The sequence below is a fragment of the Zymoseptoria tritici genome, chromosome 2, assembly GCF_000219625.1.
Source record: "Zymoseptoria tritici IPO323 chromosome 2, whole genome shotgun sequence".
Lineage (NCBI taxonomy): Eukaryota > Fungi > Ascomycota > Dothideomycetes > Mycosphaerellales > Mycosphaerellaceae > Zymoseptoria > Zymoseptoria tritici.
Genome location: NC_018217.1, coordinates 2,020,315 through 2,046,766, shown reverse-complemented (window position 1 = coordinate 2,046,766; position 26,452 = coordinate 2,020,315). Strand labels below are relative to the sequence as shown.

Here is a 26,452-nt window from a genome sequence, read left to right as displayed (position 1 = left end):
CGCCCGCCCACATGGACAGGACGATCAATAAGGTAGCATGACCTTCACCACACTCCATCTATCATCATGCAATGAAATTATAATTGTCACACGTTTCAGCAGCATCGACGACAGAAGGAACTGCTCACCTCATCCCAGGAAACTGGCATTAGGCATCCGACGAGTCGACCACCAGCAAGACACGGTACAGCGTTCCAGGCTTCCAGCCCCACCGTCGGGGGGAGCTCCATCCGATGGGAACGATAGAGAGACGAGCAACAAAATGATGAACGAGTGCAGGATGCATTGATCGACTTTGCAACCAGACTGTTCGACGTGCGACCGACTGCACGACCTGTACGGCCTACCGCATCGAATCCTCCCGAACAGCAATCAAATTCGCGGGAAAGAGCGAGGATTCCGTGTTGCACATTATCCGCGTCGAGCTGCTGCCGTGCCTCTACACCCTCACACGGGTCGCGAAGTTCGGTGCGACTACAACACCTCAGAAGCAGGGCGAAGCGGAGTGGCTGGCTCGGCGCAGGAAGACAAGCAGCGGGACCTCTTTGACGGGTCTGTCTTGCAACTGTGAAGAGGAGGAAACACACATTGGGAGAAGTGCATCTACACCACCAGCTACCACACCACGCTCTTCCGAGGGAGAGTTTCCACCACACCGCCCTACGAGCGCATACTACCCTCTGTCCGCATATGCGAATGTAGAGTTCATTCAACGGCGCCCCCTCTCTCATACATGCGCCTACGACATCCCCACCGCCCACCATGGACCTCTCCGGCTTCGATCCTTCGACCATGACCTACCTGGCGACGCAGATGCAGCATCCCAATGCCGGTGGTTCGCAGCAGGATCCGTTCCAGGAAATGCTGCTGCCGTCGGAGTTTGCGGACCATCATTCGACGTATGGAGGTTATGCCGCGTGAGTTGCGACCATACGTCTCGGTTTCGTTGTGTTGGAGCTGATTGTGGTTTTGTGTCGCAGGAGTGAGGATCTGAATCTGCATTCATTGCAACAGCAACCTCTCAAGCGCTTCGCCAGCGCGTACGAAGATCCCTTCTCTGATGTCGTTAGCGCATTCGAAGCTCCGGCGCAGAATGATGCTCATGATACCGAAACGCCTTCGATCGATCGCGACAATAAGCTGTTGAGCTTCTCGCCTCCGACACTAGACTATACACTTCTCGACTACACATATCGGCGAACAACAATATCGCTATCAGCGCAATTACATGGCATGTTCTTCCTGGCCGAGTCGCCGTGGGCATCGGCAGGAGATGCACAACCTCCCCCCTCGGAGTTGACGTGCTATCGGAGGAATCTGTTCCAGATCACAGGAGAGATCACATTACCCAGGACGTTGAGGTACATCATGACAGAGCAGGGAGAGCAAATACCCATAATCGGACAAGAGTTGGTGATCAGCGCGACGGAGTCAACAGAAGGAAACTCAGTCAAGATCATTTCTGTGCCGTGGAAGACACCTACGAATCCGACGTCGTCTGTACCGGAGGACAAGACGGAGCGCGAGCCTCCTTCGTTTCCTATTGATTTGATAAATGTTCAGGAGATGAATACGGACTTCGCTAGCTTTCCGTTTCAGTGGAAAAGATTGCAATTCAGAATCGCGACCGCGAATAATGGTCGACGGAAAGAATTGCAGCAACACTTTGTAGTGAAGCTAAAGTTGCTCGCGACCCTCGCGACGGGCGGGAAGATTCCCATCGCTTCAGTTCAATCAGGTGCTATCATTGTACGAGGTCGAAGTCCACGGAACTTTCAGTCGAGAAAAGACATGCCGCTGAATGGTGGTGGTCATGCGAGGAAGACATCGAACCTTCCAGGCAGAGCATCCAGCTCGTCTAATGAGGGCCCGACTGCGACCCCGAAGCAGCAAAAGACAGAAGCACCGACTTCGAATCCCATCAAGACAGAACGGCATCATGCTCCGAGTGTATCGATGGCTTCGTTCTACGATCCTCATGAGTCCGAAAACTTCCAACAACAGCAGCAGACCAATGCGCTCAATTGGCCACCTCAACAACCTGCTGACCAACAATACTCTTCTCAACAACACACCACCTCTGGCGCACAAGCTCCCCTCACAACCCCTCCCACACCCTACGAACAACCTCGCTTAAACCCAAATCGACCGCCATCATCAACAACAATGCGCCCTCCTCCTCCAGCGCCCGTAAACCTCTCCCTCCTCGAAGACGAAACACCCACACCCTCTCCCTTGGACCCCACAACGCGGAGTACAACAAACCCCTCCTCCACCTCCCCACCAATCGTCCACACCTCAAAACGAAGTCGCCTCCCACCTCCCGTCCGCCCACCCTCTTTCTCCACCCGCGACGCCGCAGGTCTGCACTCCATTAACTCCCCCGATGAGTCCGCCGATCTCTTGTACGAGTACTTCCCCCTCGGTTTGGACGACTGGATGCCACCTGTGGAAGCGGTCTATCGCCCGCATGTGGTGCATCATACGAAATTACCGTTGGACCCGAGGGTTGTGGATGGAGGGTTGGGTGGTGGCGGGTACAGGGCGGAGGAGAGAGGGAACAAGGGGCGGAGTAAGCGGTATTTTAGTGAGGGGGTGAGTTGATGCAGCGGATGATGAATGATGGGAGTGACGATGTTGTTATGATATATGCCATGCTGAGGCTGGCTGGAGATGTGTCATGGAGGTGGCGGGTATGTGCTGTAATGAATACGATGGTGATCTGACCAGGATTTTGCCATGAACCACTCTTCAAAATGGTTCCCTTTCCTCAGGATACAGCGCGCGGCGCGGTTTGAATGATAGCAAGACTGCGTGGAGGTGCAGCGACGCCGGATGTCGAAGACTCGTCTGAGCTGCGTTAAACCTGGTGTGCATAGGTTCGCAGCATAGTACATGCACTTCGCTTCCACAACGCCCAATGATGGGCTTATGTGGTGCTTACTCTGACTGCTCCCGCATTGTGCTCTTGAAGCCTATAAGTCTGGTCAGAGGACATATCATACATGGCGAGCTGCCACTCCCTGTTTTCATTCAGCTCACCTGCGAGCGTATCGTTTCGTTGATCTTCTGAAAACTTATCGCCGAGCGAGGCAAACACAGGGAACACGCTCTCGACATTCAACATGGCCGACTCGGAGCTAAGACGCAGCGATGCAGACAGACCTGGCGACGAAGGTTCACGCGGTCATACAGGAGCTGCTCCCGAGGGCCCCAACTCGGAGGCAGCCTCAGATCTCAAAAGATCTGTACACGACTATGCGAGGCCTCAGCGTGGATTCCCAGGTTTGATCAACTTCATAGTCGAGGGCCTCGACCATGAAATGTTCGTTTTCCAAAAGTTCAACAAACTGACGGCCTTGAACTTGGTATTTATGCAGAATGAACTCGCTAGCTTGGAGAGAGAGCTCGAACGGCTGGAAACATCGATGGTACGAGACGACGACGCAATTTCGTCGCAAGTGAATTGGGCCAGGATTCAGCAGTGGGCCGGTATTGCCAGAAACCGTGGGATGGGAAATGCACCATCTAAGCGACAAGATTCGAGGAAAGCTTGAGACTTATCATAGGATGGATGCACTACTCACCGCGGCCCTTCGCTGACGAGAGAGTCTAGATTCTTGCTCTATCATCGGCCAGCAGCATAGCCCGTCTCAATGAGCCGGGAACGCGTGTAAAGGGTAGTCTCCGAGCCGTGGCCGAATATGTGAATAGCGAGAACGACATTGTCGGGGAGACTACCTTCCACGCGGAAATGGAGATGCCCGAGAACAAGATCTAGTTGTTTGGAAGACATCACTGGACGACGACTTGATCACCAACTTCCTGAGAGACTTTTACCCGAGAGCTTTGACCGCCGTACGTGCGAACGATGGCAACTCGGATCAATTCATGTTCAACGCACGAGTCTTCGAAGACAAGTGGGTAACGCGATTGACAGGAGTCATCAGTGCTGCCCTGGCTGTGCTACTCCTGGTGGTTTCGGTACTGCCGTTGTACACTGTCGAATCAGACGGCGTGAAGCTGGGTCTCCTGATGGCGTAAATCTTGATTTTTTCATTTGGCATGTTCTTTTTTTACTAGGGCGAACAGGGACAGGATCTTTGCCACTACAGCGGCATACGTGGCAGTCCTGGCGCTGTTCGTGTCATTCGTTGCAGGAGGCTTGAAGACTGATCGAGCAGGAAAATGAGGAGATCACCGCTCGAATCAAATCCAACCGTCGACTGGAAGGAAGCGTCACAATGCATTCTCTTCTCCTCTTGCTGGGCCGAGATCATCCATCTCCTGCCAAAATTCGCATGGGCCTGTTTACCCACGCCCTGTCGTCCTAAAAGTTCGGCGACAACATATCATACTTGACACAATTCTCCACGCTCTCGACGCTCGCCTGCAAAAACTTCCTCGCTTCGAGTCCCGCCCAGACTTTCACCATTGATAGGTCTCCCGACTGGAAGATGGACTTGCTGGACTGCGCGCCGAGTTGCCGGAGAATGGGGAGGGCACTGCGAAGCATGTTAGCGGGATATCGAGAAGGTCAGGACCAAGAGAAAGCGGATGCCTACCCCGAGAACAAATCCATCTCCGGATCCAGGTTGCGTCCGATCCCCTCCAGTAGCAAGATAGAAAGCACAACGTTGACAAAGTCTCCTTCCAACCTAACGTGATGCGACCTGACCATATCCAAAACCTCATTCAAAATATCCCCAATCTTAATATTCCCCAGTGCAAATGTCCTCGACTTCACGCCCAGTACCAAATGCTGCATCCTCAACGCAAAAACCTCTTTATCCAGCACCGCGTCGGGTTGTCGACATCGTTCAACCATCAGATGACCCGCTTTGTAGCCATCGAATTCCGCGACGGCTTTGAACAACTCGAGGAAATTCGCGCGGTTGGTCTCGTTGAGTTCCGTCACGAGTCCGGTGTCGATGAAGATGAGTTGCGGACGGTAGCCTTCGCGATCGATCTCCTTGAGGGTGTTGAGCCAGGAGGGCTTGTCGTGGCGGTGAGGTCGCAAGCGGGCGAGGACTTCCTCGGTGACGTCGGTGGACTCTTTCACTTCTTTCGTCTTGGTGCTCGGCTTCTCCTCTCCGCTAAGGGAAGGTACGGGGAGATGAGGAGCGCGGTGTTTGAGGGTGGCGGGTTTGTAGAAGCGCACCATGATGTTGCCCGGATGGAGGTCGGCGTGGATGAAGTTGTCCAGCAACAGCATGTGGAGGAAAGCATCGAGGCCTTCTTCGGCGATTTCTTTCTGGAAGACGCCGCCGCCGTTGTCGAGGAAATGTTCCATCGGGATGCCCGTGGCGAATTCTTCGACGAGGACTTGGCGGGAGGTGTATTGCGTGTAGGGGTATGGGAACCAAGCGGTCGAGCGATTGCGGAATTTGGTGCGGAAGAGAGTGAGATTGGCGGCTTCGATGCGGAGGTCGAGTTGGAGACGCATCATTTCGCCGAATTGGGCGACTTCGTCGGGAAAGGAGAGCCATTCCATTGTGGGAATGGCGTTGATGACGCTGGCGAAGAAGGACATGATTTTGAGATCTCGTCGGACGATCCGTTCGATCTTGGGGTGGAGGACCTTGATCGCGACGTAGGTGGAGGGCACACGATGAGGTGTGCTCTTCAGTAATGGATCCACGGTTCGTAGTGCTCTCGCCCGCATCGTTTGTGGAACGTCCTCAGCATCATCCTCCGCTGCCGCCAAATCTGGCTTCAGCTTCGCCTTGTAGACCTGAGCAATAGCACCCACTCCCAGCGGCTGCTCGTGAAACTCATCAAAGATCTCCTCAAATGGCATGCCAAATGCCCTCTCGATCGTCTTCTTCGTCACCTTCAACGAATGCGCCGGCGCGTTCGAATGCAGCGAAGACATGATCATGCACATCTCGGTAGGGAATATATCCGTGCGACTCGCCGCCCACTGTCCCAATTTGATGAACGCAGCACCCGCTCGTTCCATACTCGACACCAGAAATCCATACCACCACAGCGTGCCCCCTCGTTCATTATCCCTATCCGGTCTCCTCGCGCCAAACCATATCGCCGGCACAGAGACCAAAACCGGCACGAAAATCACCACCAAATGCAAGAATCTCAGCCCTGTCGCTAAGGGTTCCCATATCCATTCGTCCACAAATCTGTATATGCCCACTCGGATTTTGTTCGAATTCTTCAGTCGATCTGGGACTTGCTCCGCCAGCTCTTTCCTTGAAGACTCCAGCATCCGCTCCTCATGTGTGAGGCCATCTTTATTATCGTCATCTTCTGCGATTTGAACAAAAGCAACGGGACTGAGGGCCGCGAGGAGTACGCTGCCGCCTTTGACGGGTGAGGGTGGAGCGCGGAAGTTTGCGCGGAGGAAGTGGAGAAGAGAGGAGGGACTTGTTCTTCGGCCGCCGCTGTGGGCGCTGTAGTGGATGTGTCGGAGGACTTGAGGGCGGAGGGATGGGCGGGCGAGGGAGGAGAGACACGTTCGCGCGAGGGGAAGGGCGGTTCGCATGGTGGGTAGATGAGGGCGAGGGGTCACCGGCCGAGTGCTGGTATCATGATGAGATGACGGGAGATTCGCTCGCGATGGGTATGGTTGTGGAAGGACGTCGTGATGAAAGTGTTGTTGAGGCTTGAATTGTTGATGGAAGTTCGCGTCGTAGCAATGACGTATCGAATCCTGGTTCTCCCACGTGCAATAGATCGCGGGTCTTCACATGCAAATACTCGAGATGCCTGTCAATATACCACGGCCAGGAAGAATGTCGTCGTGGAGCGATTGACTGAGCCTTGAGACGTTGGAGCCGATTTTCAATTGTACCCTTCAACGAATGCAGTGTATACAATATTCACAAGCCTTTCGTCTACTCTAAGCTCTCGGCACTCATCCTCCCCAGCTTGATTCTCTCCTTCGCCAATCTTTCCCGCTCCAAAAACTCCGCCTGCTCAACCCGACTCTTCTCCACATCCACAAAGACGAACAAAAACGCCGCGCTCGCCAAACTCAACGCGAACAGGAAGTAGAACGGCGAGGAATTGTTGCCAGTCCTGTCAATGATGGCCGAGGAGATGAACGGTCCGATGAACGAGCTCGTCTTCCCGATAATGCTAAACAGCGAGAAGAAGAGGAACTCTTTGCCGCGGGGAGTGACTTCGGAGATCATCTGTCGCATCCGTCAGCAACATTTCGAAATAACAAGAGCAGAGGAAGATCCAACTCACCGTCTGGCTATAACTATACCAAGGACAAACAAACAGCCCATAGAAAGTCTGATACACCCAAACCTCCCACTTGTGATGGAATCCGAAACTCTGCGTCCAGATGCCAATCATACCCCACCCGTCCAGCAGGATGATGCCCACCGCCACGGCGTTGAACATGGTTTTCGTCGACAAGTTGTAGCGTTTCTGGATGTTCCAGAAGGCGAAGATGCCGACGGCTTGCGCGACGATGCCAACGATGAGGAGGTAGGTGAGTTGTAGAGTATTGTAGTTGACGATTTCGTATTGGAGGGTGGCGATGACGGTTACGGTCGTGTTGAGGGAGTCGCCGAGAAGGAAGTAGCCTGCCGATGTAATGGGTTAGCAGTGCACTCTGGCATATGTTCTCTGGGCGCTGGAAACTCACCGATAAGGTAGAACAGCGACTGTCTCAACTGCCATATCTCCTTCATCGCCCTCGTCAACTGCCATAATCCCGCAATCACGATATTCATCCCCGGATCTTGTCCCGGCCGTCTCTTCTCCAGCACGAACCACGGAATCGCCAACAACAACCACACTCCCGTCGCGAATGCAATCAGCACCGACAGACCATAGTTATTCCTCTCGGCACTGCGGTTGACATCCACGCCAAACAAGACCCCAACAATCACCGCCAGGATGACCACCTCTCCTACACTTTGTACGTAAAACGCCACATTGCTCAACTCGTTCCTCTTCATACTATCCGCGTGATCGTACTCTTTCCGTGTAATCTTTCCCGCCTCAAACTCTTCCGCGCGATCGCGGAGCTCGCGTGTATTCCGAGCCAGACCTGGCTAAAACAGAAGGGCAGAAGGGTTAGCAGTGGTTCGGACACAATGGTAAAGGGGCAGGCTAAGACCCGCCAGCATAGCCCGAGAGACAATCTCGGGTACCTGCAGGCCTTCTGCCCTTTGGTTTTCTTACGAAGGCTGCGGTCCAGTACGTCAGGCATAGCTGGTAGGCGATCAATCCGACGATGTACAGTCCCAATCCAGTCTGCCAGTCGTCGACCGTGTGCACGCCCAACCAACCGAATCCAATGCCCCACGCGACCAACGATAGCACGATCAGGATGTTCGGCCGGAATGTGCCAAAGTCGGCGTAGGACCCGAGGATGAGGAAGATGACGATCTGGATCGCGAAGCTGATGCCGTTACAGAGCAGGATGACCGAGTTGATCGTGCGGTTGGAACCCGCGAAGGGAACCATGGTGTTGTCCGGCCCGCCGATTTTCTGCGCATATTGATTAAGGAGATTCTGTGCGGCGGTGGGCGCGAAGTTGAAGAGCGTCAGGCCGTTGTTGCCGATGTAGTAGGAGTAGTAGGACCAGATCTCCCAGCGAGACGTTTCGTATGCGGGATCGAATTGGTCGGGAGCGATTGGAGGTGGGTCGGAGAGAGTGTCATCGTGGATAGAGCCGTTGGAGTCTTTGGTTATGGCGCCTTTTGTGGGATCGAGGGAGGGTGCGACGGCGCCAGGAATGCCGGGGTCGGGGACGGACATGGTGGTGGTGTGCTGGGACTAGAGATAGTGGTGAAGCATTGGGTTGAGAGGTAGAGATAATGAATGAAAGACGACGGAGCGGACGAAGTCTGTACAATGTATACAGGATGTCGGTGAGGAGGAGGAGCTGTGGAGGAGGAGGAAGAAAAGATACCTTGACCTATAGTGGCTTCCAAATCATCATAAACAGAGCGCCACGCTCACGGTCGGTGGCAGTTGCCGCGATGGTGTTCTCGACCAGGAGCTCTCTCGGACTTGACGTCGACCTCAGCCTCTCACAGGCCCGCAGACTCGGCCCATGGTGGAGCCAAGATTGGGTGGACAGGAAGGGCTTGCATTGTACATCTTGCAATGAACTCTGTTCGGATTGTGCTCATGGATGACGATAAGGTCTCGACGTCTTGTCGGTCGGATCAGTGGCTGCGAGCGTTTCTTGAACGCCGACTGCATCTTCAAAGATGTTGTCGTGCGTTCAGTTTCCCGTGAAAGTCTTTGCATTGGGTTGGCAAAAGCTTGCCCATTAGTTCTCTTTTTCCCTGCACGCCACGATCGGGCGCTCCGCAAACGCAAAATCTGCCTCGTGGCGATAGCGGGGAAACTGGCAGGGCTGAATCTCGACGGCAAGGATGAACTTGTTGTTCTGAGGGGTATGGAGATCGTGGTGAATTTCGGAGTATACGTTGATCGCGGCAGAACTCGTGTGCTGCATTCAAACTGGACTCGTTCTTGGACATGAATAACGTCCCATGAGCCTGCAAAGAATTGTCCTGAAGGTATGCCTACGACGGAAAATCGGCAACACAAGTTGACTCGCGGCGTCTTGGTATGTACACCCTTTAGCTCCCGTCCTGTCTGACCCAACGAAGAGCTCCTTCGCGTAGCATTCACGTACTTTACAAGCACGCAATAGCATCTATGTAGGCATCTCTCTATACCACGAGGCAGTGTCACACTTACCAGTCCAGAAGTACTGCAGTCTTCACAGCTGCTCTTCATCACGACCGAGATGTCCATTCGCCGCCTTCGTCGCATCTCTCCTCGGATTGCGAGCTGTTGTGACCATGGCTTCTCCATTTTGGCTCCATAGTCCGTTGCACGGTTCCGAACTCAGCTCTTTCAAACTCCTTGGCTCTGTGGTCCGTTGACGCCGGCCAGTGCATTTCAATGGCGGGCGTCCTTCGAGATCATGGTTGGCGGCAATTCGCAATCCGTGCCGATGGACGAGGACGTTGCTTCTCAGCCAGCTTCCGGTATGTCTTCGAACATGAAGCTCAAGTGAGACGTGATCTTCTTGGTCAGAGTGCGCGAACACTAGCGCCGGCTGCTCCCGAGAGAAAGCACCACCACACTTCGTCATACCTCCTATGAATTTACGGTGCGATATCGGCTTCACTTTTACCAGTCACGAACATCAGACCTTCTGAACAGCAATATTCCGATCTGACTTACGATTCTTCAAGCCATTGACGCACCACATGCTCTGCAAAGTCCTATATAAGCACTGTTCCATGAAGAAGTCTTGATCGATTCGAGAGAAAAGATCAAACGCAACAAAAGCCGCTCCAATGGCTGGCAACACAAAAGATGTCCGTCCGGACCCAACTTCAGATCTACGGTGGTCCGACTACCGCGGCGCAATCCATGAGATATTCGCCGCCAACGCATTGAAACATCCAGATCGATCATGCGTCGTGGAGACCGCATCATCAACTTCTCCCGAGCGGAAATTCACCTACAAGACCATCAACGAGTCCTCCAACATCCTCGCACATCACCTCGTGATCAATGGCGTACAGCGGGGAGAAGTGGTTATGGTCTACGCACATCGTGGCGTGGATCTTGTCGTGGCGGTCATGGGAGTGCTCAAGGCGGGAGCAACTTTCAGTGTGATTGATCCTGCGTATCCCCCTGACAGGCAGATTACCTACCTGGAAGTCGCGCAGCCGAGAGCGTTGGTCAACATCGAGAAGGCTACGATAGACGCCGGACAATTGGGTCCGACCGTGCGAGAGTACATCAGCAACCATTTACAACTTCGCACAGAGGTACCGGCTTTGAAGTTGCAAGATGATGGAACTATTGTGGGAGGATCAGTGGCAGGCGGATCAGATGTTCTTCAAGATCAGATCCCAAAGAAGGCAGATCTTCCTGGCGTCCCAGTGGGGCCTGACAGCACTCCAACGCTGTCTTTCACATCTGGCTCAGAAGGTCGACCAAAGGGTGTCAAAGGACGGCACTTCTCGCTCGCTTACTATTTTCCCTGGATGGCCGAAAGATTCAATCTGACTGAAAACGAGCGATTCTCGATGTTGAGTGGAATCGCACATGACCCGATCCAAAGGGACATCTTCACACCTCTCTTCCTGGGTGCCAGTCTTATTGTGCCACCAGCAGAGGACATCACCTTCGACCGACTAGCAAATTGGGCCAGCGTCAACGCCATCTCGGTCACTCATCTCACACCAGCCATGGGTCAGATTCTCCTAGGAAGTACAGAGCCCAAGATCGAGACCCTACGGAATGCCTTCTTCGTCGGAGACGTGCTGCTCAAACGCGATTGCCGACGACTGCAACAACTTGCGCCGAACTGCAGAATCAAGAACATGTACGGCACTACGGAAACGCAAAGAGCCGTCAGCTTCTACGAGATCCCAGCTCTCAACGAGGATGCTGGCTATCTCGAGAAGATGGGCGACGTCATCCCAGCTGGAACTGGAATGTTGAACGTCCAACTTTTGGTCGTCGATCGTGAGAAGAAGGAGCGACAATGTGAGGTTGGCGAGATTGGTGAGATTTATGTCCGTGCTGGTGGTCTTGCTGAGGAGTATCTTGGAGATCCTGCGAAAAATGCCGAGAAGTTCGTGGCCAACTGGTTTGTGGATCCGCAACGCTGGGCTACTGAAGACAAGCAGCGAGTCGCTGAAGGTGGAGAAGCTGAGCCGTGGAGAGAATGCTACTTTGGCCCTCGAGACCGCATGTACCGTTCTGGAGATCTGGGTCGTTACATGCCCGATGGCAACGTCGAATGTGTTGGCCGAGCAGACGATCAAGTCAAGATTCGTGGGTTCAGAATCGAGCTGGGCGAGATTGACACGCACCTCAGTCAACACCCTTTGATCCGTGAGAATGTTACCTTGGTCAAGCGCGACCACAACGAAGAGCAGATCCTCGTTTCATACTACGTGCCCGATATGCAGAAGTGGAGAGAGTGGTACTCTGAGAATGTGGATCAGAAACAGCAACAGACCGGTGCAGGAGGTATTCGACGAAGAGTATCAGCACAAGAAACGATGGGAGTGGCGGAGCGGATGAAGATCTTTGAGCTGTTGACATTAAATGCTCGTCAACGGCTGAAGGAGAAGCTCCCTACCTACGCAGTGCCGACGCTTTTCATCCCCATGCTACGACTACCTCTCACACCCAATGGAAAGGTCGACAAGAGAGCACTGCCGTTTCCGGAGCAAGCCGACATTCTAGGAGCCTCATCCAAAGCTGACGACATCGACGCCCGAACCGAGACAGAATCCGCGTTGGCCGAGATCTGGGCAACTCATCTCAAGACTCGCAATCAGACCTCGGACACTCTGCCCAGAGACACCAGCTTTTACGATCTTGGCGGAGACAGCATCATGACCGTGCAGATCGTCCCCAAGATCAACCGTCGCTGGCAAGGCGCAAATATACCCATGTCCGTCATGGCAGGTGGCCAGCCAACACTGAAAAGTGTCGCACGCTACATCGACCGCTCGCTCAACCCAGTGGATCTACGCATGGACGCAGGGGACGACCATGATGAGCAGCAGACCGAGCACTACTCGAACGATCTTCCCACTCAGATCGCAGCACTCCCACCTACCATCGCCAGCAGCCCAATGCGTAGCTCCAAGGACGGCATCAACATACTTTTGACCGGAGCCACTGGTTTCCTAGGAGCCTACATCCTGCACGATGCCTTCATGCGCAAAACCCCCAATCACGTCTACGCCCACGTCCGCGCCTCATCCGTCGAAGCTGGGACCGAACGCATCCGTCAAACCTGCACCGCCTACGGTCTCTGGCACGACTGGTGGCTGACGGAAGGTAACCTCGAAATCATCATCGGCGACCTCGAGAGACCCCAGCTCGGCATGTCCCCCTCCGACTACACTCGCGTCTCTAACAAAGCAGATCTGATCATCCATAATGGCGCTCGCGTGCACTGGCTACACCCCTACTCCACCCTCAAAGCCGCCAACGTGCTCTCCTCCCTCGAATGTATCCGGCTCTGCGCGACTGGCAAGTCCAAACGTCTAGCCTTCATCTCATCCACCTCCGCCCTCGACACAGAACACTTCGTCAAGCAATCAGATGCCGGTACTCCCGTCTCCGAATCCGACACCCTTGCCACTTCCGCTCAGGGTCTAGGAACGGGCTACGGCCAAACAAAATGGGTCTCCGAATGCCTCATCCGCGAAGCCTGCCATCGCGGACTCAACGCCGTCATCATCCGCTCGGGATACGTCATGGGCCATTCCCAGTCGGGCGTCAGCAATACCGACGACTTCCTCGTGCGGATGCTCAAAGGCTGCATTCAGGTCCGCGCAAGGCCGGATGTGAGCAACACTATCAACATGGTGCCCGTCGATCGCGTCGCACGACTGGTCAACGCCGTCGCTTTCAATGCCGAGTCAGGCAGTCTCGCGCACGTCGACGCTCGGCCGCGGTTGACGTTCAACGAGTACCTTGGACTGCTCGAGGACTTCGGCTATACAGTTCCACTCGTCCCCTATGCGGAGTGGAAAGCTAAGGTGGAGACCTACGTCGAGACGATACCACAAACCGGGACAGACGAACTGGCGCTTCTCGGGCTGTACCACATGGTCACGGGCGACTTGCCCTCCGCGACGAAGGCACCGAACTTGGACGATGCGAATGCGCAGAGTGCGTTGAAGGCTGATGAGGCGGAGGCCGAGAAGGGCACGCCGAGTGCGGTGGATGGGGAGAGTGTAGGCAAGTATCTGGCGTTCTTGGCGAGGCGAGGCTTCATGCCGCTGCCGGAGGAGGAGGGAAGGAGGAAGTTGCCGGAGCTGGTATTGGGCAAGGAGCAGGTCGAGGCGTTGGATCGGGTTGGTGGAAGGGGTGGTGGGAAGTCGTAGGCAGATCTATGATACAGCACTTTTTCCTTGCGCCCATCTTGGCTCGATTCGTCTTGAGATCTGCAGCCTGGAGCCTGGAAGGACCGGTCAAACGACGCAAGGAGAAGACTATAGCTCGCTCACAGGGGGCTGCCTGCCCTGGTACATTCTCCACCACTGTCGTTGTGTCACCTCTTCAGCGTGCTCTCCGGCATGTCGACCTGCTCGCCTCTACAGCAACTCATACCCCAACATTGGAATATCCTGCTCTCTGAGCAACACCGAAGTCGCCATGCCGAGCATCAAATTCCCTCGACTCGATTCGCCTGGTTGTGCCAGTTTCGTGAGGTCCATCTTCAAGATGTCGGCTTCGAACAAGAAAGCACTGAGGGTCGTAGACAAAAGCGTTGTCGATACAGAGTTCGAAACCCAATTGCGCGGCAAATATTCGCAGACGAGAAAGTTGTGACTCGCCAATTGCTAGAAATGAGCTACTCTACAACCCGACACCACCGAGACGATTTACTGACGGAAAGCTTAAGATGAAGTCTAAAGCATCGATCGACCTGGTTGACAGCTTTCAGCACAAGCTGGATGGGGTCGCACCACTGCCTCGGGGAGTGGACAACATCAAGCTGGCATCGCTGCCCACTATGCGTAAGGCTGTGAGGAAGCTCAAGAAGATGGACTGGAGTGGCCAGACCTATGAAGACTTCGCGAAAAAGACCGAAAAGCTGAACCCAGACGTTGAATTTACGAAAGATCTCATGGACGACGGTTGCTCGCCGTCATGGACAAGCATGTCTTCGACGCCGAGTACAGACAGCGGCCACTCACCCGACGAGGCACTGTGTAACAAACACTTGGAACAAGTGCAGTTGCAATATTGAGTCTGACGAGGAGCCAACTAACGGCATTCTCATGAAGTCTAACGCCTCGATCAAGGTTTCGAATCCTCCCGGACCAAGTCGCCGGCTCTGAAAGGAGAAGCATTGAACATGAAGCTTCCGACGCTTCCTTCGAAAAGATTGCCCTCCAACGAGCCCTACCAGCTTGGGTGTGAGTTTCAAACGTACGAAGGATTTGCGAAGAAGACCGAGAAGTGGAATCCGGAGGAGAACTTTACCAAGGAGTCTATGGACGAAGCCTTTCGATCCGCCATATCGGTTACTATAGCCCATGCTGGTCACAAGTCATGATTCAGGAGCCAACAAGGTGCTGTCGAAAGTATGCTGAAGACGTGCCTTGTATTATGGGTGTTGCTGACAACTGGATAGTGTCTTGGCTCGGAGTCGAAGAGATACTGGAGGGACCGAGAGTAGACCGGCCGATGAGAGCGGTAGAATGGTGTAATTCACCATGAATAGAATGAGTCCACCAAGCCTTCGAGGGAGAAGGGCGCGAGCTGAATGTTGGATTATCATGATTGATTGGTAGCCGGCGATCATGATCGCGGGTACCGATGCAAAGAGAACCAGAAGGCATGATTGACAACAAGATGGATTGTTCAGTGAGCCTCTGTCCATATCTATCATGTTTGCTCATGTCGTCTTTCATGCTCTGATCCACGAGCAAATGCATATAATCTGCGAGTATGTACAGCTGGACCAGAAGAACTGGAACCCGAATGCAGCGTCGGTATGTGTCCTGTGTCTCTTCATCTAATACCAACACCAATCCATCTAAGGCATGGCTCCATGGCCAGAAGCCGCCGAGTGGCGTGAGAGTCCAGCTCTCGACGCCAATTCCCATCCAGTCCTTCTTGCGCCATGCAAATGTTGAAATCCTGTTCCGTTGAACAAGCCCAGCCTCGAGCGATCAAATGTCCCAAGACGCTTGACGGTCGACCATAGCGCAAGAACAACCCAGAGGCATGGAACGACGGGCGGAGGGGCAGGGGATGTTCAATCTGATATTCAGAGAGCCGTAAGTCGTGAAGTCAAATCTCCGCGCTCCACGCGCCATATATAGCCTCCTGACCCGATCCGAGACCTTCTGAGCTTCGACCATGCAGCGGCAATAAAATGGCGGAAGCTTCTCGTCAACGTCGGGACCACGGGAAAAGTTCCTTGCTTGCCAACTCCAGTTGTGGAGGAGGTTGATATACTCGTCAGGGGTGGAAAGCCCACGTGCGACGGCCATCATCATGTTTGGGTCGGTAGATCGGACATTGCGTTCCCATCGATTCATCTCCCGGTCTGTTGGTTGAGGAAGCCTCCTGGAGAATACGCGAGCGACAACGGCAGCTTGCGCCTCCGCGATCATGAAGGTAGCAGTTATTCTTGGTAGACCCACGAAAGCCAGGGTGGGTATGGGCTGGTAGAAGATGTGCTGGTACAGATTTGGGATGTTGATGCCGCTATTGAACAGCGGATCGTTGCGCCAGGATGGGAACGGGAAATCGTACAAGAAGCCAGTGCAGTAGATGATATAGTCGAAGCGCTCAGCGGGTGTGCCGTGGAAGTGCACAGTCTTGCGGCTAGGGATCAAGCGCTCGATAGGACCAGCCTTGTACGCTCCGCGAATGATTGGACGATCGGTCCGTAGTGAGAACACGACCCTGTCGGCGACTTCGCAAATCTGTCGGCCAATACCAGCGGCGGAAGGTCCGTTGCCGACGATGAGAACAGTCTGTTATTCGGATTAGTTGAGTGGTGACAAGCGCAAGCCGTGCCAACTTACTTTGCCTGTGAAGGGCTCTGCAGACTGATATTTGCTGGAATGGAAGAGAGTGCCGGGATGACGAAGTTCCCACTCACTTCGACCCAAATCAGTTTCCGGCATGCTGGGAGTGTTGAAAGTCCCCATAGCCACCACAACTCGATGGAAGGTTTGCTTTTCCTGTCCATTTAAGCTGTACACTGTTTGCGAAATGACTTCCCATGTCTCCGATCCCGGAACGAAACGTATATCGATCACTTGTGTTCCGACTCGGCAACTTAAAGACTCCCTCCCGTCTGGCGATGCTCGAAGCGTATTGGCATAGTCCTGAAGATACTCCTTCACGCAGCTGTCTGGTGGAAACAGTGGCGTTGTAACGCGCCATGGCTGGTCGCTAAATGTCATCATCGACCGAGCCACATTAGTCTCCAGTCCATCATACATCAGGCCGTCGCCGCCGCCGGTCAATCCTTCTCCAGTCCAGACGCCGCCCAACTGGCTGCGACTCTCAAATATCGTGACATTGAACCCTTCGGCAAGGAGAGATCTGCTCGCTGCGAGGCCTGCCATACCGCCGCCGATGACAGCAACTCTGGTGTTCTTCAGTCCAGACATCTTTGGGAATTGTGGGACTGGCGTAGGATAGATGTGGAATGCTGCTGCTGGGGCTGGAGTAGATGAAGCGTAAACGATGTGCAAGTGAGATGTTCTTTTGCTGCTTTGCACCGGGTAGACCTGGGACTGGTGTTTGTCGGATTCTGGCCCTGGATGAGGTGTGGCTTCTGATGGGAGATAGGCGATTTCTGTATGCTTTTGGTTGCGTGGAGTTGGGCTTGTGTCATTGGCTGTATGTTGTCAAAAATGGAAGAAGTTTGCTGATCTGGAGAATTGACCTTGGAGGCAGCACGTATGCCTCTTATATGAGTTGAACTCCAACCAAAGCATGCCATAGTCCCAGACCATCGATGCTCAGATATCTTCAGACATGTCTCGATAGCCTCGATGCAAGATGCGAGATGAATGCAAAACCTACCTGCAGCTGCAAGATTGCGGCAGCCACTTTCTGCAATTTGAGAGACATGCCTCAGATCGGGAGCGATATTAGACCTGTTCGTCCTCATCCAGCCTTCGGACTGACAAAGCATAGAGCAGCCATTGTCTTGCCATTGTCGTAATGATAGGTCGTGGTTCCAAAATGGCTCCATCCAAGGCGCTCATACAGCTTGGCTGCGACTCTGTCTTTCTCCAGCGCGAACAACACAAGTCGCATATCTTTCTCATGACTCCACGCCACGGCCGCATCGATGAGCTTCCCAGCAACGCCTAGTCCTCTGCTGTATGGGTCGACGAAGAGCCTCTCCAGCACAGCAATATCGCTTGGATCATCGGCATGATCCTGCGTCCACAGCGCCACTGAAACATCGCTCTCGGGAGTCTTGCTGCTAGCTGCGACATGGCCCACGATCTGGTCGTCCTGTTCGCATATCCATGCCTGCCGTATGCTGTCACCGCTGAGGAATGATTTGGCTTCTTCGACGCCTTGCACCGGATATCCGTCGTTGTCGTAAACTGCTTTCAAGACTTCAACACACGCATCTAAGTCGCTGGCCGATCGGGTCCGAATGGTCGACATCATTCACTCGGTATAGTTGCGAGAAAGATCCAGCCCAAGATATGTAGGTCGGACTGAGAGTGGTAGTGGAAGGAAATCGATGTCAAGAGAACAGGCCGCAAAAGCGTGATGATATCGCCGAGTAAAGCTATACAAGAGCTAGCCTAATTCGTCAAAATTATCCCCATTGAGAGAGGCGCCTTGGCACCTAGACGCGCTGCGTCGTGAGCGCGTCTATCACCAAAGCTTGTTTCTCCTACACAACATCTTCTTGCTCTTCGTCAGAAACCAAGCAGCATGTCGACGCATTCAAGGATCATGATCACCGCCGTCGCCCTACAAACAAGTGATCCTTCTGGATCTGATCGGACAATGGCTCGGACTACTACCACAGTACTTCTATGTTTACATCGTGCGGCTGACGAGCTCAGAGTTCCACCGGTCAGACGCTCCACAGCATAGCCGCTGCCCGACAGAACGAGAGGTAACGACTGTCATCTCATTGAATCTCCATGCCTCTGGACACTTATCTCTGTTCCTCTCGATCGTGCCACCAGCACTTTCCTCAGCTCCAAATGTCTAGTTTTTGGCTGCTCCTTCGCCATAGACGACTTGTTCCAAGGCAGTCTCCTGATGGACCTCCAGGTCCTCCGCCGTGGATTACGCGGGAATCGGCGTACGCCTCATCCGGCACAACAGGTATGTTTGTTGCCTCGGGCGAATGTAGTGACCGCTCGAAACCCAGCTTACCCTTAGCAAGATATGTCTACTTCCATGGCGGCCACGGCATTGAGCGATCAGGCCCTCATCACAGCATCTCCAACACTTGATATGCCAGCACCCAGAGGCTCTGTTGGTAGCCTGACCGCCGTGCCTTCCGACAATAAGCCCATCTCAACGATCGATGGCGCAGACAGTCTCATCACAGACGGTCCAGACGCACCTTCCGGTCAAGTCTCGAGTGCTGACGGCCTACCTGGTTCGCCCAACGGATCGCCGTCTAAAGGACTCTCTTTCGAAGACAAACTCGGACTTGGTCTAGGTCTTGGCCTTGGCGTTCCTGTTGTTTTTGCCCTGCTGGCGTTCCTGATCCTCTACGTTCGTCGGCGGCGCCGACATCGCATCAATCAAATGCAAGCCGATCTACTCCCTACTCGAGGCTTGGTCTGCAAGGTCCAGTCTGAGCTGCCCATGGTCGAGACTCCAAATGCTCGGGTTTCTTCTGTCATGCCCCGATCTGCCGATGGTCCGAAGTACGAGCCCGTTCGTGTGCCTTTCATTGGGCCAAGGGCTGGTCTGTCCGACGACGACTTCGAGGATCGTGAGAACGATCATGGTCATGCGGTCAGCTCTCCCACGATCGTCCGCCCACCGGTCATTCCTCGGAAACCCATCAACAGCATTGTTGCGCCAATCGAGAGCATCGAGGGCCCGATCCATGATATTGCAATTGATCAGCCTGGAGGCGATCGCAGAAGTCGTGCTTCCCTGGGTAAGCTGGATATCCCTAGTCCGCCTATCTTGGGCCACGCTAGGGTCTCGCCGGTCTCGCCGGTCTCGCCGGTCTCCTCGCGAGATGATGCAGAAAGTTCCGCGGGTCGCGGGAGGAGAGACGTTTCGCCAGGAGTGTGAGGTAGGGGTGTCGAACAGCAGCGGCATGATGGATTTTGGAAGTGCGCTATTGGTGCCATGTCGAAGGACTTCTGAAACGGCAAGAATTTGGAAGTGAACACAGCTGACCTTTTTCCGAATCAGAGCTCGGATTAAGACCACTCTGCGCATGTCTGCTTTTCTTCTCCTTTGACATCAGGAGTGTGTGACAACAGAGTCCCTCTGCCTCTATCACGCTACAACAATGCTGCTGGCCGGGGCTTGCCCACTTGCATCGACTCAGCATCGAGCGCTTAACCGAGTCAGGGTGATTCCACCTGCACCAGCTCAGCACCAATCGCTTAGCTGCAATGATGTGCGCACACGCTGTGTCGAATCAGCAGAAGCAAACATGCCGCCATCACATGGTAACGGCAACAGACGCGCTGCCGTTTTCGATCACAGTTGCATAGAACTCCCGGGGTTCTCTCGGAAACTATCGCAGGCCAACTATTGCCGTACCGGGACTCTTGAAAAGTGGAGCTTAAGCCGGGGAAGCTTCTACGCCTGAGCTTCGGTCAGGACTAATTTGACCTCACTTGTCAGCATTCTGCATATTTAGGCTGGGTCTGCGTATGCAGTCGAGCACATGGTCTACGTGGCAATTGCGTTGCTGCTCTTAGTGGAGAGCGAGGATACCCCTCGCAGAGTCACAGGAGCTGCATACTTGGCACGGAATTCTTCAATCGCTTATATGAGCTGCATGGGTCTCGCGTTCGCCCTTCAGAGCCTTCTTGTTGGACCTTCCCATATCTCCCCCGAAGCCCTGCAAGATTGTTCGTTGAGCACCAGCCCGGCATCTGGGTATTACTAGTAAGGGTCGAGCTTGTTCCTAGCAAGGATGCTCGCGGGCCGGAATCTAGGTGGCGTGGGAGTCCATCTATCCCTCGGTGTTCATCGGCGGATTCTTCGAACTTCTTGCGATTGACGTGACAACTAGCTGACATGCTAGCTAGGTCGACCTGCTCTACTAAGAAAGTAACGATCCGTACTAAGTCTCGTTGTGGCTATGCCGGCAGATGTGCGAACGTCAGACGAATGAAGATGAACTGGCCGGCCCACCGAACATGTTCGTGGGTAGCAGGATAAGGAAAGGGCCTTCACCGCCGCATTGGCATTTCTACCTTTCTCAGCTTTGAGCTTCCTCATCGACCCGGTGGTAAGCATGAATCGACCCGAGAATCGACTGGACTCTCCCATGATGGACGGTGATGGTCTACATCTCGACATCGTCAACAGTGAGTCTCCTCGTCCTCCTGACGCTTTCCGAGCTAATTCCTGGCAGAGGCAATCGCTGATCCGAGGAACCCGAACGATCTGTTGCCAGTATACTACGCTTACGACTGGTTGAAGGACCATTCGGCGCCGTACCTCAATATCCCAATACTGCATTGGAATGGAAGTGAGGAGACACCATCTCTGCCGCTCACTCCTCCGAACAGCGATGATGGCAAAGACACTTTGTGGAATCCGGACGAGAACGCTTTCGACATTCACCCGCGAGCCGCCGGGATTCCTTGGCATACAACGCTACCGAAATGCAGACAGAACCGTCACTGGAGAATTGGCCTCGGAATGTCGAGCAAAATCCTAGAGCTGTACGCTCATGATCCACAGATCTCGGGCGCAGTACGGAGCAATGGAGTATCCCTCGCGAAAGTCGCTGCTCATGAGCTCAAGGCCAAAGAAGAAGATCGCTTCACAAAGATGGGGATATATCTCTTCTCGGAAGCGGATGAGAAGAGGATGGAATTGCTCATAGCGACGATTGCCCACATCGTTGTATTCGACGATTCATGGGAAATGCACAGCGGAGAGCAGCTCTGCATGGTCCGCGACGACTTCATTGCCCGCCTGAAAGGCACTCCGAATGAACTTGCAACGCCCAAAAGCGCAAAGCGGACCTCCTTTCACGCCGTCCTGGACTGGAACTTCCTCAATCGTCGCAAAAGCGTCAGCGCCAAGCGTGCTTCACTGCAGCTTGCAACCGTGAAACAGACACCCCTTCAAGACAACATCGACTGGATGGTGCAAGGCTTGAAAGCCTGTGATGCGAACGGCGACACCGGGGGCCAAGAAGTCGTCGACCGCTTCATTGACTTTTGCAACCACGTTCCTCCGCAGAAGGACTTCGAGTCTTTGGGCGAGTATCTCGCTTATCGGTATATCGATATTGGTTTTCCGTAAGCTCCGCACCCCTTTTGCTGCCGCGACCCTGTCCTCCTGACTCCGCTTTACTAAATCTTCATCCTAGCTACATGCTGGCCTGCATGAAATTTTCCCTCGCCTCTTCGATCCGTATCGATGCTCCTCACTTGACCGCTATCTACCGGCTATTCTCCGACCACATCTCCCTCGTCAATGACCTGGCGTCCTTCGAAAAGGAAAAGCGTGCCCTCGACGAAGGCAAAATCGTAAACCTGACGAACGCAGTTGCCCTGATGAAACGCCTCCTCTCCCTGCCTTCGTACGACGATGCGAAGAGGTTGACCTTCGCCATGCAGTTGCAGGTGGAGACGGAGATGTATGCGGAGCTCAACAGGCTGGTCGATGGAGGGCTGGTGACGGCAGAGGAGAAGAGATTTCTCGAGGCGTGTGTCATGATGTGTGCAGGAAATACGTTCTATTCGGCGGTGGGGAGACGGTATGGTGGGGAGAAGGCGAGGATTCCGGTTTGATCGAGGGAGCGACTTGGTGAGGCGAGGAGATGGAGGCTCTGGATTGGATGGATCCAATGATATGTCGAAATGATGAATGGGACGGCCGATTGATCTTGGAAGGGGTGTGGCAGTGAGCGACGCGGTACATAAGTCCTACGGCTTGGAGACCTGGGTGGTAAAGGGTAGTTGTAGATACTGCAGGCATAATGAAGCTGCCTGTCACACGACCCGCCCCAGTTCATACGGATCGCAATGCTATCGTATGTGCTCGGCACTCATCGGCGTCGGGATTCCGAGCCAACGCTGCGAACTGGATCGAGGCATGAAAGTAATACCATGCGAACGGGCAACGCCCTGTATTTCCACACAAGCTGCAGCTTTGATCCGTATGTGGGTACTCACAGGTTTCCTCCCAGGAAAGCAATGCGCCAATGAATACTTCTGACTTGGGGAATTGAGGCAGTAGGAATAGCTTCGATTGAAGAGGCATAGTGAAACTGCCTTCTGCACCTTCTTACGGGTCTGCAGCGGTCGTGACGCTGTTTCAAATGCTCGCCACTCGCGTCGTCGTCAGTCACGAAAATCTTACGAGGAACGCTGCCGGCTGCCGATAAATATCGCGCAAGATGTTTTGGTTGCTGAGGTCTTCAAAGCTCTTCCTCATAATCCAATATCCGCCCGCCTGGTCCTTCGTTGCGGCGGCCTTGACCAGGGTCATGAACTCCAGAATACGCCCACCCGACCTCGTCTGAAATCGTTGAGAAGCATTAAGATGTCAATGCCCTCCGCGGAGATCGCAGCATGGATCTCCTGCAGCGATGGAAAGTCTTTGTTCTCAGCCCCACGCGCCCCGATTCGAGCGTCTGCGTTCTAAGCACCCTTCCTCATAATTCTTCCACTCGCCTTGTCCTGTGTTCCCGCCGCCTTGACAAGCGTGATGAACTCTGCGCCCCGTTTGCCCAACCTCGCCTTGAACAGGCTGACCAGAGCCTTGATCTCGATGCCCTCAGCAGGAATCGCGCTGCGGACGTCCTCCAATGTAGGAAAGTTTTTCTTCTCAGCCGCGGCGGCCGAAGCGGGACTGCGTGCGGGACTAACGGCGCGAGAACCATTTGGCGTGCCGCGAGTGGGTGAGCCGGGAGGAGAGTTGTGGAGCTTGACTTTAGGGCGCGGAGCCCGAGAGGTGTCGGTGTCGGAGCCAGAGGCATTGCCTGAACGGGCGAGGCGGTGCTTGGCGGCGTCGGCTGAAGGAGGATGTTAGCACGAATATCAATTTGAATGTGAACATGCCTATCGACTTACGAGAAAGCGCACGACCACCACCTGGGGCAAGCTTGGACACAGCATGACCATTAATGCCCTTGGCGCGCTTCCGACTCGATTCGTTCCCACTAAGATCCGATGCGTCGGGCGAGCCTGGTCGCTTGGAGCTCAAACGAGAGATGTCGCGCTTCTCTGGTCTTCCACTGGGTGTGTTGGTCCCGCGAGACGAAGCACCAGACTTCTCGCCAGCAAGGAGAGCGGCTGCCTTCTTCGCCTCTTCCTCCTTCTTTGCGTCTTCCTCGGCCTTCTCGCGTTCTTCATCAGAATCCACAGACTCGCTCGAGCTTGCGTACGGGTCCGCATTTGAGTCGTCCGAGTCGTATTGATTCTGGTGCTCCTTCTTGCGAAGCTGCTTACGCAGACGCTTGTGCTTCACCATCTCGTCGCGCTCGGCCATCTCTCTACGCCTCTCCTCTTCTACTGGGTCCACGTCTTCCTTCTTCACACCAGTGCCACCCAAGCCTGCGTCGCGCATTTCAAGGTAGATGCGCTTGGCGATATCGTCTCCATCCTCGCCATCCTCGCCCTGGAAAAGCATACCCTCGTCGTCGTCTTGGAACTCATCCTGAACATCAAGATCAAGCATGTCTTTGTCTGCTTGAAAGTCTCCGTCGTCCATTTCGCGTTTGGGCACATCATCGTCGGCCTCGCGAGATTTCGCACGATGCGCTTGGATCATCTGGCTTCGCGCTTCCTTGCGCGCGACCTCATTCGCTAATTGCGTGCCTAGAGCCCACCTTGGCATGTTGAACTTCTTCGCCATATGCTTCTCAACCTCCTCGGAGTCCATGGCGTTCACTTTATTTGTCTGGATGAATTTGTACCACTTCTCGACTGGCACCATCTGGAAGCCTCCTTCTGCCAGAACCAGCATGATGCTGTTCTCTGACAGCGCTTGTTCGTAGCTTCCTACCCACACATTCTTTCCCTCGAAATCCTCAAGATGCCAAGGTCTAGCTTCTTCATACCGTAGCTGTTGACGCTTCATGCGCACGGGATCTGTGTTGTCGCGGCCCTCTTCGACCTTCTTCGCCGCCTTCTTCTTTACCGGTTTGCTTGCTTCGCCACCAGTCGGTGCAATAAGCTTTTGATTCTCCTCCCGCTCGGCTTGTCTCTCCGCCCGACGTGCTGTCATCTGCTCGCGCTCTTTGTCGTCCGCGCCGGAATTGGCATCAGACAGATCCGCAACCTCCATCTTATCTCGCGCATAGCGGCGATGTAGACGCATGGGTCGGACGAATTGAGATTCATCGTATGGACTGACCGGAAATGGCTTGCCTGCTGCATCCGTTCGACTGTGAAGTTTCAGGGCATGATAGCGGATGCCTTTATCGAGTGAGGAACGTTGGATCGTGATTTCGTACTCGTCGTAGGTTCCATTCTCGTCAGCATTACCACCATGCTGATGTGAGGTACTCGCGGCTTCATCGCTCTGTGCCTGTGCGTTTTGTTGAGCCGTTCCATTGGCTCCAGACCTCTGCCCACCAGGCTTTTGCGCCGGAGCTGGAGCCTTCCTTACGACCTTCTTTCTGCCGGTGTTGAAGATGCTGACGGCGGGTTTTGTACGTCTCGCAGCTGCAGGAGGTCCGCCAGCGCTAGGAGTCGCTGAGCTGGGCCCTGATGGCGCCTGGGCCGGAGACGCGCTCATGATCGAGCGGGAGTCGTGAATTCGTCGTTCTCAGCGATCGTGTTGTTGAGGAGGTCGTGAGCGAGGCAAAATCGATGCGCCGTGAGGCAATACTTCGGAGTCGTACGCGAAGACTGTATGGAGATGTTCGACGAGAAGGGAGGGATAATGCGGTCGGATGTTTTTGTGTTCGTGCAGCCACAAGCAAGGGCGAGATGCAGTGAGGCATATGACGCTAGTCTTGGGAGGGAGCAACGGCCCGCTGCCGGCTTCTCCAAGCGAACTTTATTGGCAACTTCAATGGAAACATCATCAATGTCATCCACCTTACTCAAAAGAAACACAAAGGGCGCAGACATGAGCGTTGTTGTACGAGACATCATGTCAACATCAAGCGCAGTGTGAAAAATCGACGACCACTTCTTTGATGCTAAGCACTTCCTTCTGTTTGTGATCGTCAGATTTCACCAACGACCATCACGATGGACGACTCATTGGAAGACCGCATCAGACGGATGGTCTTATTGAACGACTCTGTACCGGATGACACAATAAGCAATCGTCCGACAGTACGACTGCCACCAGCATCAACAACGAATGTACATCGACAGCAAACATCCATCAATGGAAAAGCCACTTCATCACCACACAATCAAGGCTTCTCCCTCTCTAACACGATGAATCCCACATTTGCGGCGCCTGCGCACTTACCTCCTCCCGGTATGCGCCAAATGGGGCCTCGACAAAATGGCAACCATGCCGGACCAACAGCATATGCGCAGACTCCAGCTCCTCAGGCCATGCCCCCGGCCCGACAAGCCCAGTACGGTCACCATGGGGTCGGGCGTGGCAATGGCCCATCGCGTCAGCAACAGCAGCGATATCAGCAGCTTCCGCTCGACCCGAATGCTTTCCAGAGAGGTCCGCCAACCCAGCATCCCGCGCGACCACAGCAAGGTGCTCGCAATTTGTTTGATCCAAACGCCCGCACTCAAACACAGGGACACGCGCATCCGTACACGCGCCAAGTGATCGCGCAAGCTCGCCAGAGACAGGTCGATCATCT

General features: G+C 54.2%; 9 protein-coding genes across 9 annotated transcripts; 5 read left to right on the top strand and 4 right to left on the bottom strand.

Moving 5' to 3' along the window:
* Nucleotides 1-762: 762 nt before the first annotated feature.
* MYCGRDRAFT_84654 (uncharacterized protein) lies at nucleotides 763-2,576 on the top strand (the record flags this gene model as incomplete). Its single annotated transcript, XM_003855470.1, has 5 exons — nucleotides 763-917; nucleotides 981-1,810; nucleotides 2,093-2,325; nucleotides 2,392-2,475; nucleotides 2,544-2,576. The coding sequence occupies 5 exons, from the start codon at nucleotides 763-765 to the stop codon at nucleotides 2,574-2,576; spliced, it is 1,335 nt and encodes a 444-aa protein (XP_003855518.1).
* Nucleotides 2,577-4,330: 1,754 nt separating this feature from the next.
* MYCGRDRAFT_68458 (uncharacterized protein) lies at nucleotides 4,331-6,502 on the bottom strand (the record flags this gene model as incomplete). Its single annotated transcript, XM_003854924.1, has 2 exons — nucleotides 4,331-4,505; nucleotides 4,566-6,502. 2 exons carry the CDS (start codon nucleotides 6,500-6,502, stop codon nucleotides 4,331-4,333), a joined length of 2,112 nt encoding a protein of 703 aa, XP_003854972.1.
* A 352-nt stretch (nucleotides 6,503-6,854) lies between these two features.
* MYCGRDRAFT_68456 (uncharacterized protein) lies at nucleotides 6,855-8,822 on the bottom strand (the record flags this gene model as incomplete). The annotated part of the gene is made up of 4 exons (XM_003854923.1): nucleotides 6,855-7,154; nucleotides 7,213-7,556; nucleotides 7,619-8,030; nucleotides 8,161-8,822. The coding sequence occupies 4 exons, from the start codon at nucleotides 8,737-8,739 to the stop codon at nucleotides 6,855-6,857; spliced, it is 1,635 nt and encodes a 544-aa protein (XP_003854971.1).
* A 1,482-nt stretch (nucleotides 8,823-10,304) lies between these two features.
* Nucleotides 10,305-13,874, top strand: LYS2 (large subunit of alpha-aminoadipate reductase; the record flags this gene model as incomplete). Its single annotated transcript, XM_003855471.1, has 1 exon — nucleotides 10,305-13,874. The coding sequence occupies one exon, from the start codon at nucleotides 10,305-10,307 to the stop codon at nucleotides 13,872-13,874; it is 3,570 nt and encodes a 1,189-aa protein (XP_003855519.1).
* Nucleotides 13,875-14,395: 521 nt separating this feature from the next.
* Nucleotides 14,396-15,052, top strand: MYCGRDRAFT_90803 (uncharacterized protein; the record flags this gene model as incomplete). Its single annotated transcript, XM_003855472.1, has 2 exons — nucleotides 14,396-14,705; nucleotides 14,799-15,052. The coding sequence occupies 2 exons, from the start codon at nucleotides 14,396-14,398 to the stop codon at nucleotides 15,050-15,052; spliced, it is 564 nt and encodes a 187-aa protein (XP_003855520.1).
* A 2,579-nt stretch (nucleotides 15,053-17,631) lies between these two features.
* Nucleotides 17,632-18,147, bottom strand: MYCGRDRAFT_37570 (uncharacterized protein; the record flags this gene model as incomplete). The annotated part of the gene is made up of 1 exon (XM_003854922.1): nucleotides 17,632-18,147. One exon carries the CDS (start codon nucleotides 18,145-18,147, stop codon nucleotides 17,632-17,634), a length of 516 nt encoding a protein of 171 aa, XP_003854970.1.
* Nucleotides 18,148-18,888: 741 nt separating this feature from the next.
* MYCGRDRAFT_90801 (uncharacterized protein) lies at nucleotides 18,889-19,758 on the top strand (the record flags this gene model as incomplete). The annotated part of the gene is made up of 1 exon (XM_003855473.1): nucleotides 18,889-19,758. One exon carries the CDS (start codon nucleotides 18,889-18,891, stop codon nucleotides 19,756-19,758), a length of 870 nt encoding a protein of 289 aa, XP_003855521.1.
* Nucleotides 19,759-21,288: 1,530 nt separating this feature from the next.
* Nucleotides 21,289-22,454, top strand: MYCGRDRAFT_36941 (uncharacterized protein; the record flags this gene model as incomplete). Its single annotated transcript, XM_003855474.1, has 3 exons — nucleotides 21,289-21,606; nucleotides 21,757-21,959; nucleotides 22,031-22,454. Coding segments are annotated over 3 exons (945 nt in total), but the record flags the coding sequence as incomplete, so codon positions are not given.
* A 1,564-nt stretch (nucleotides 22,455-24,018) lies between these two features.
* MYCGRDRAFT_103278 (uncharacterized protein) lies at nucleotides 24,019-25,033 on the bottom strand (the record flags this gene model as incomplete). The annotated part of the gene is made up of 1 exon (XM_003854921.1): nucleotides 24,019-25,033. A coding segment is annotated over one exon (969 nt), but the record flags the coding sequence as incomplete, so codon positions are not given.
* Nucleotides 25,034-26,452: the final 1,419 nt, after the last annotated feature.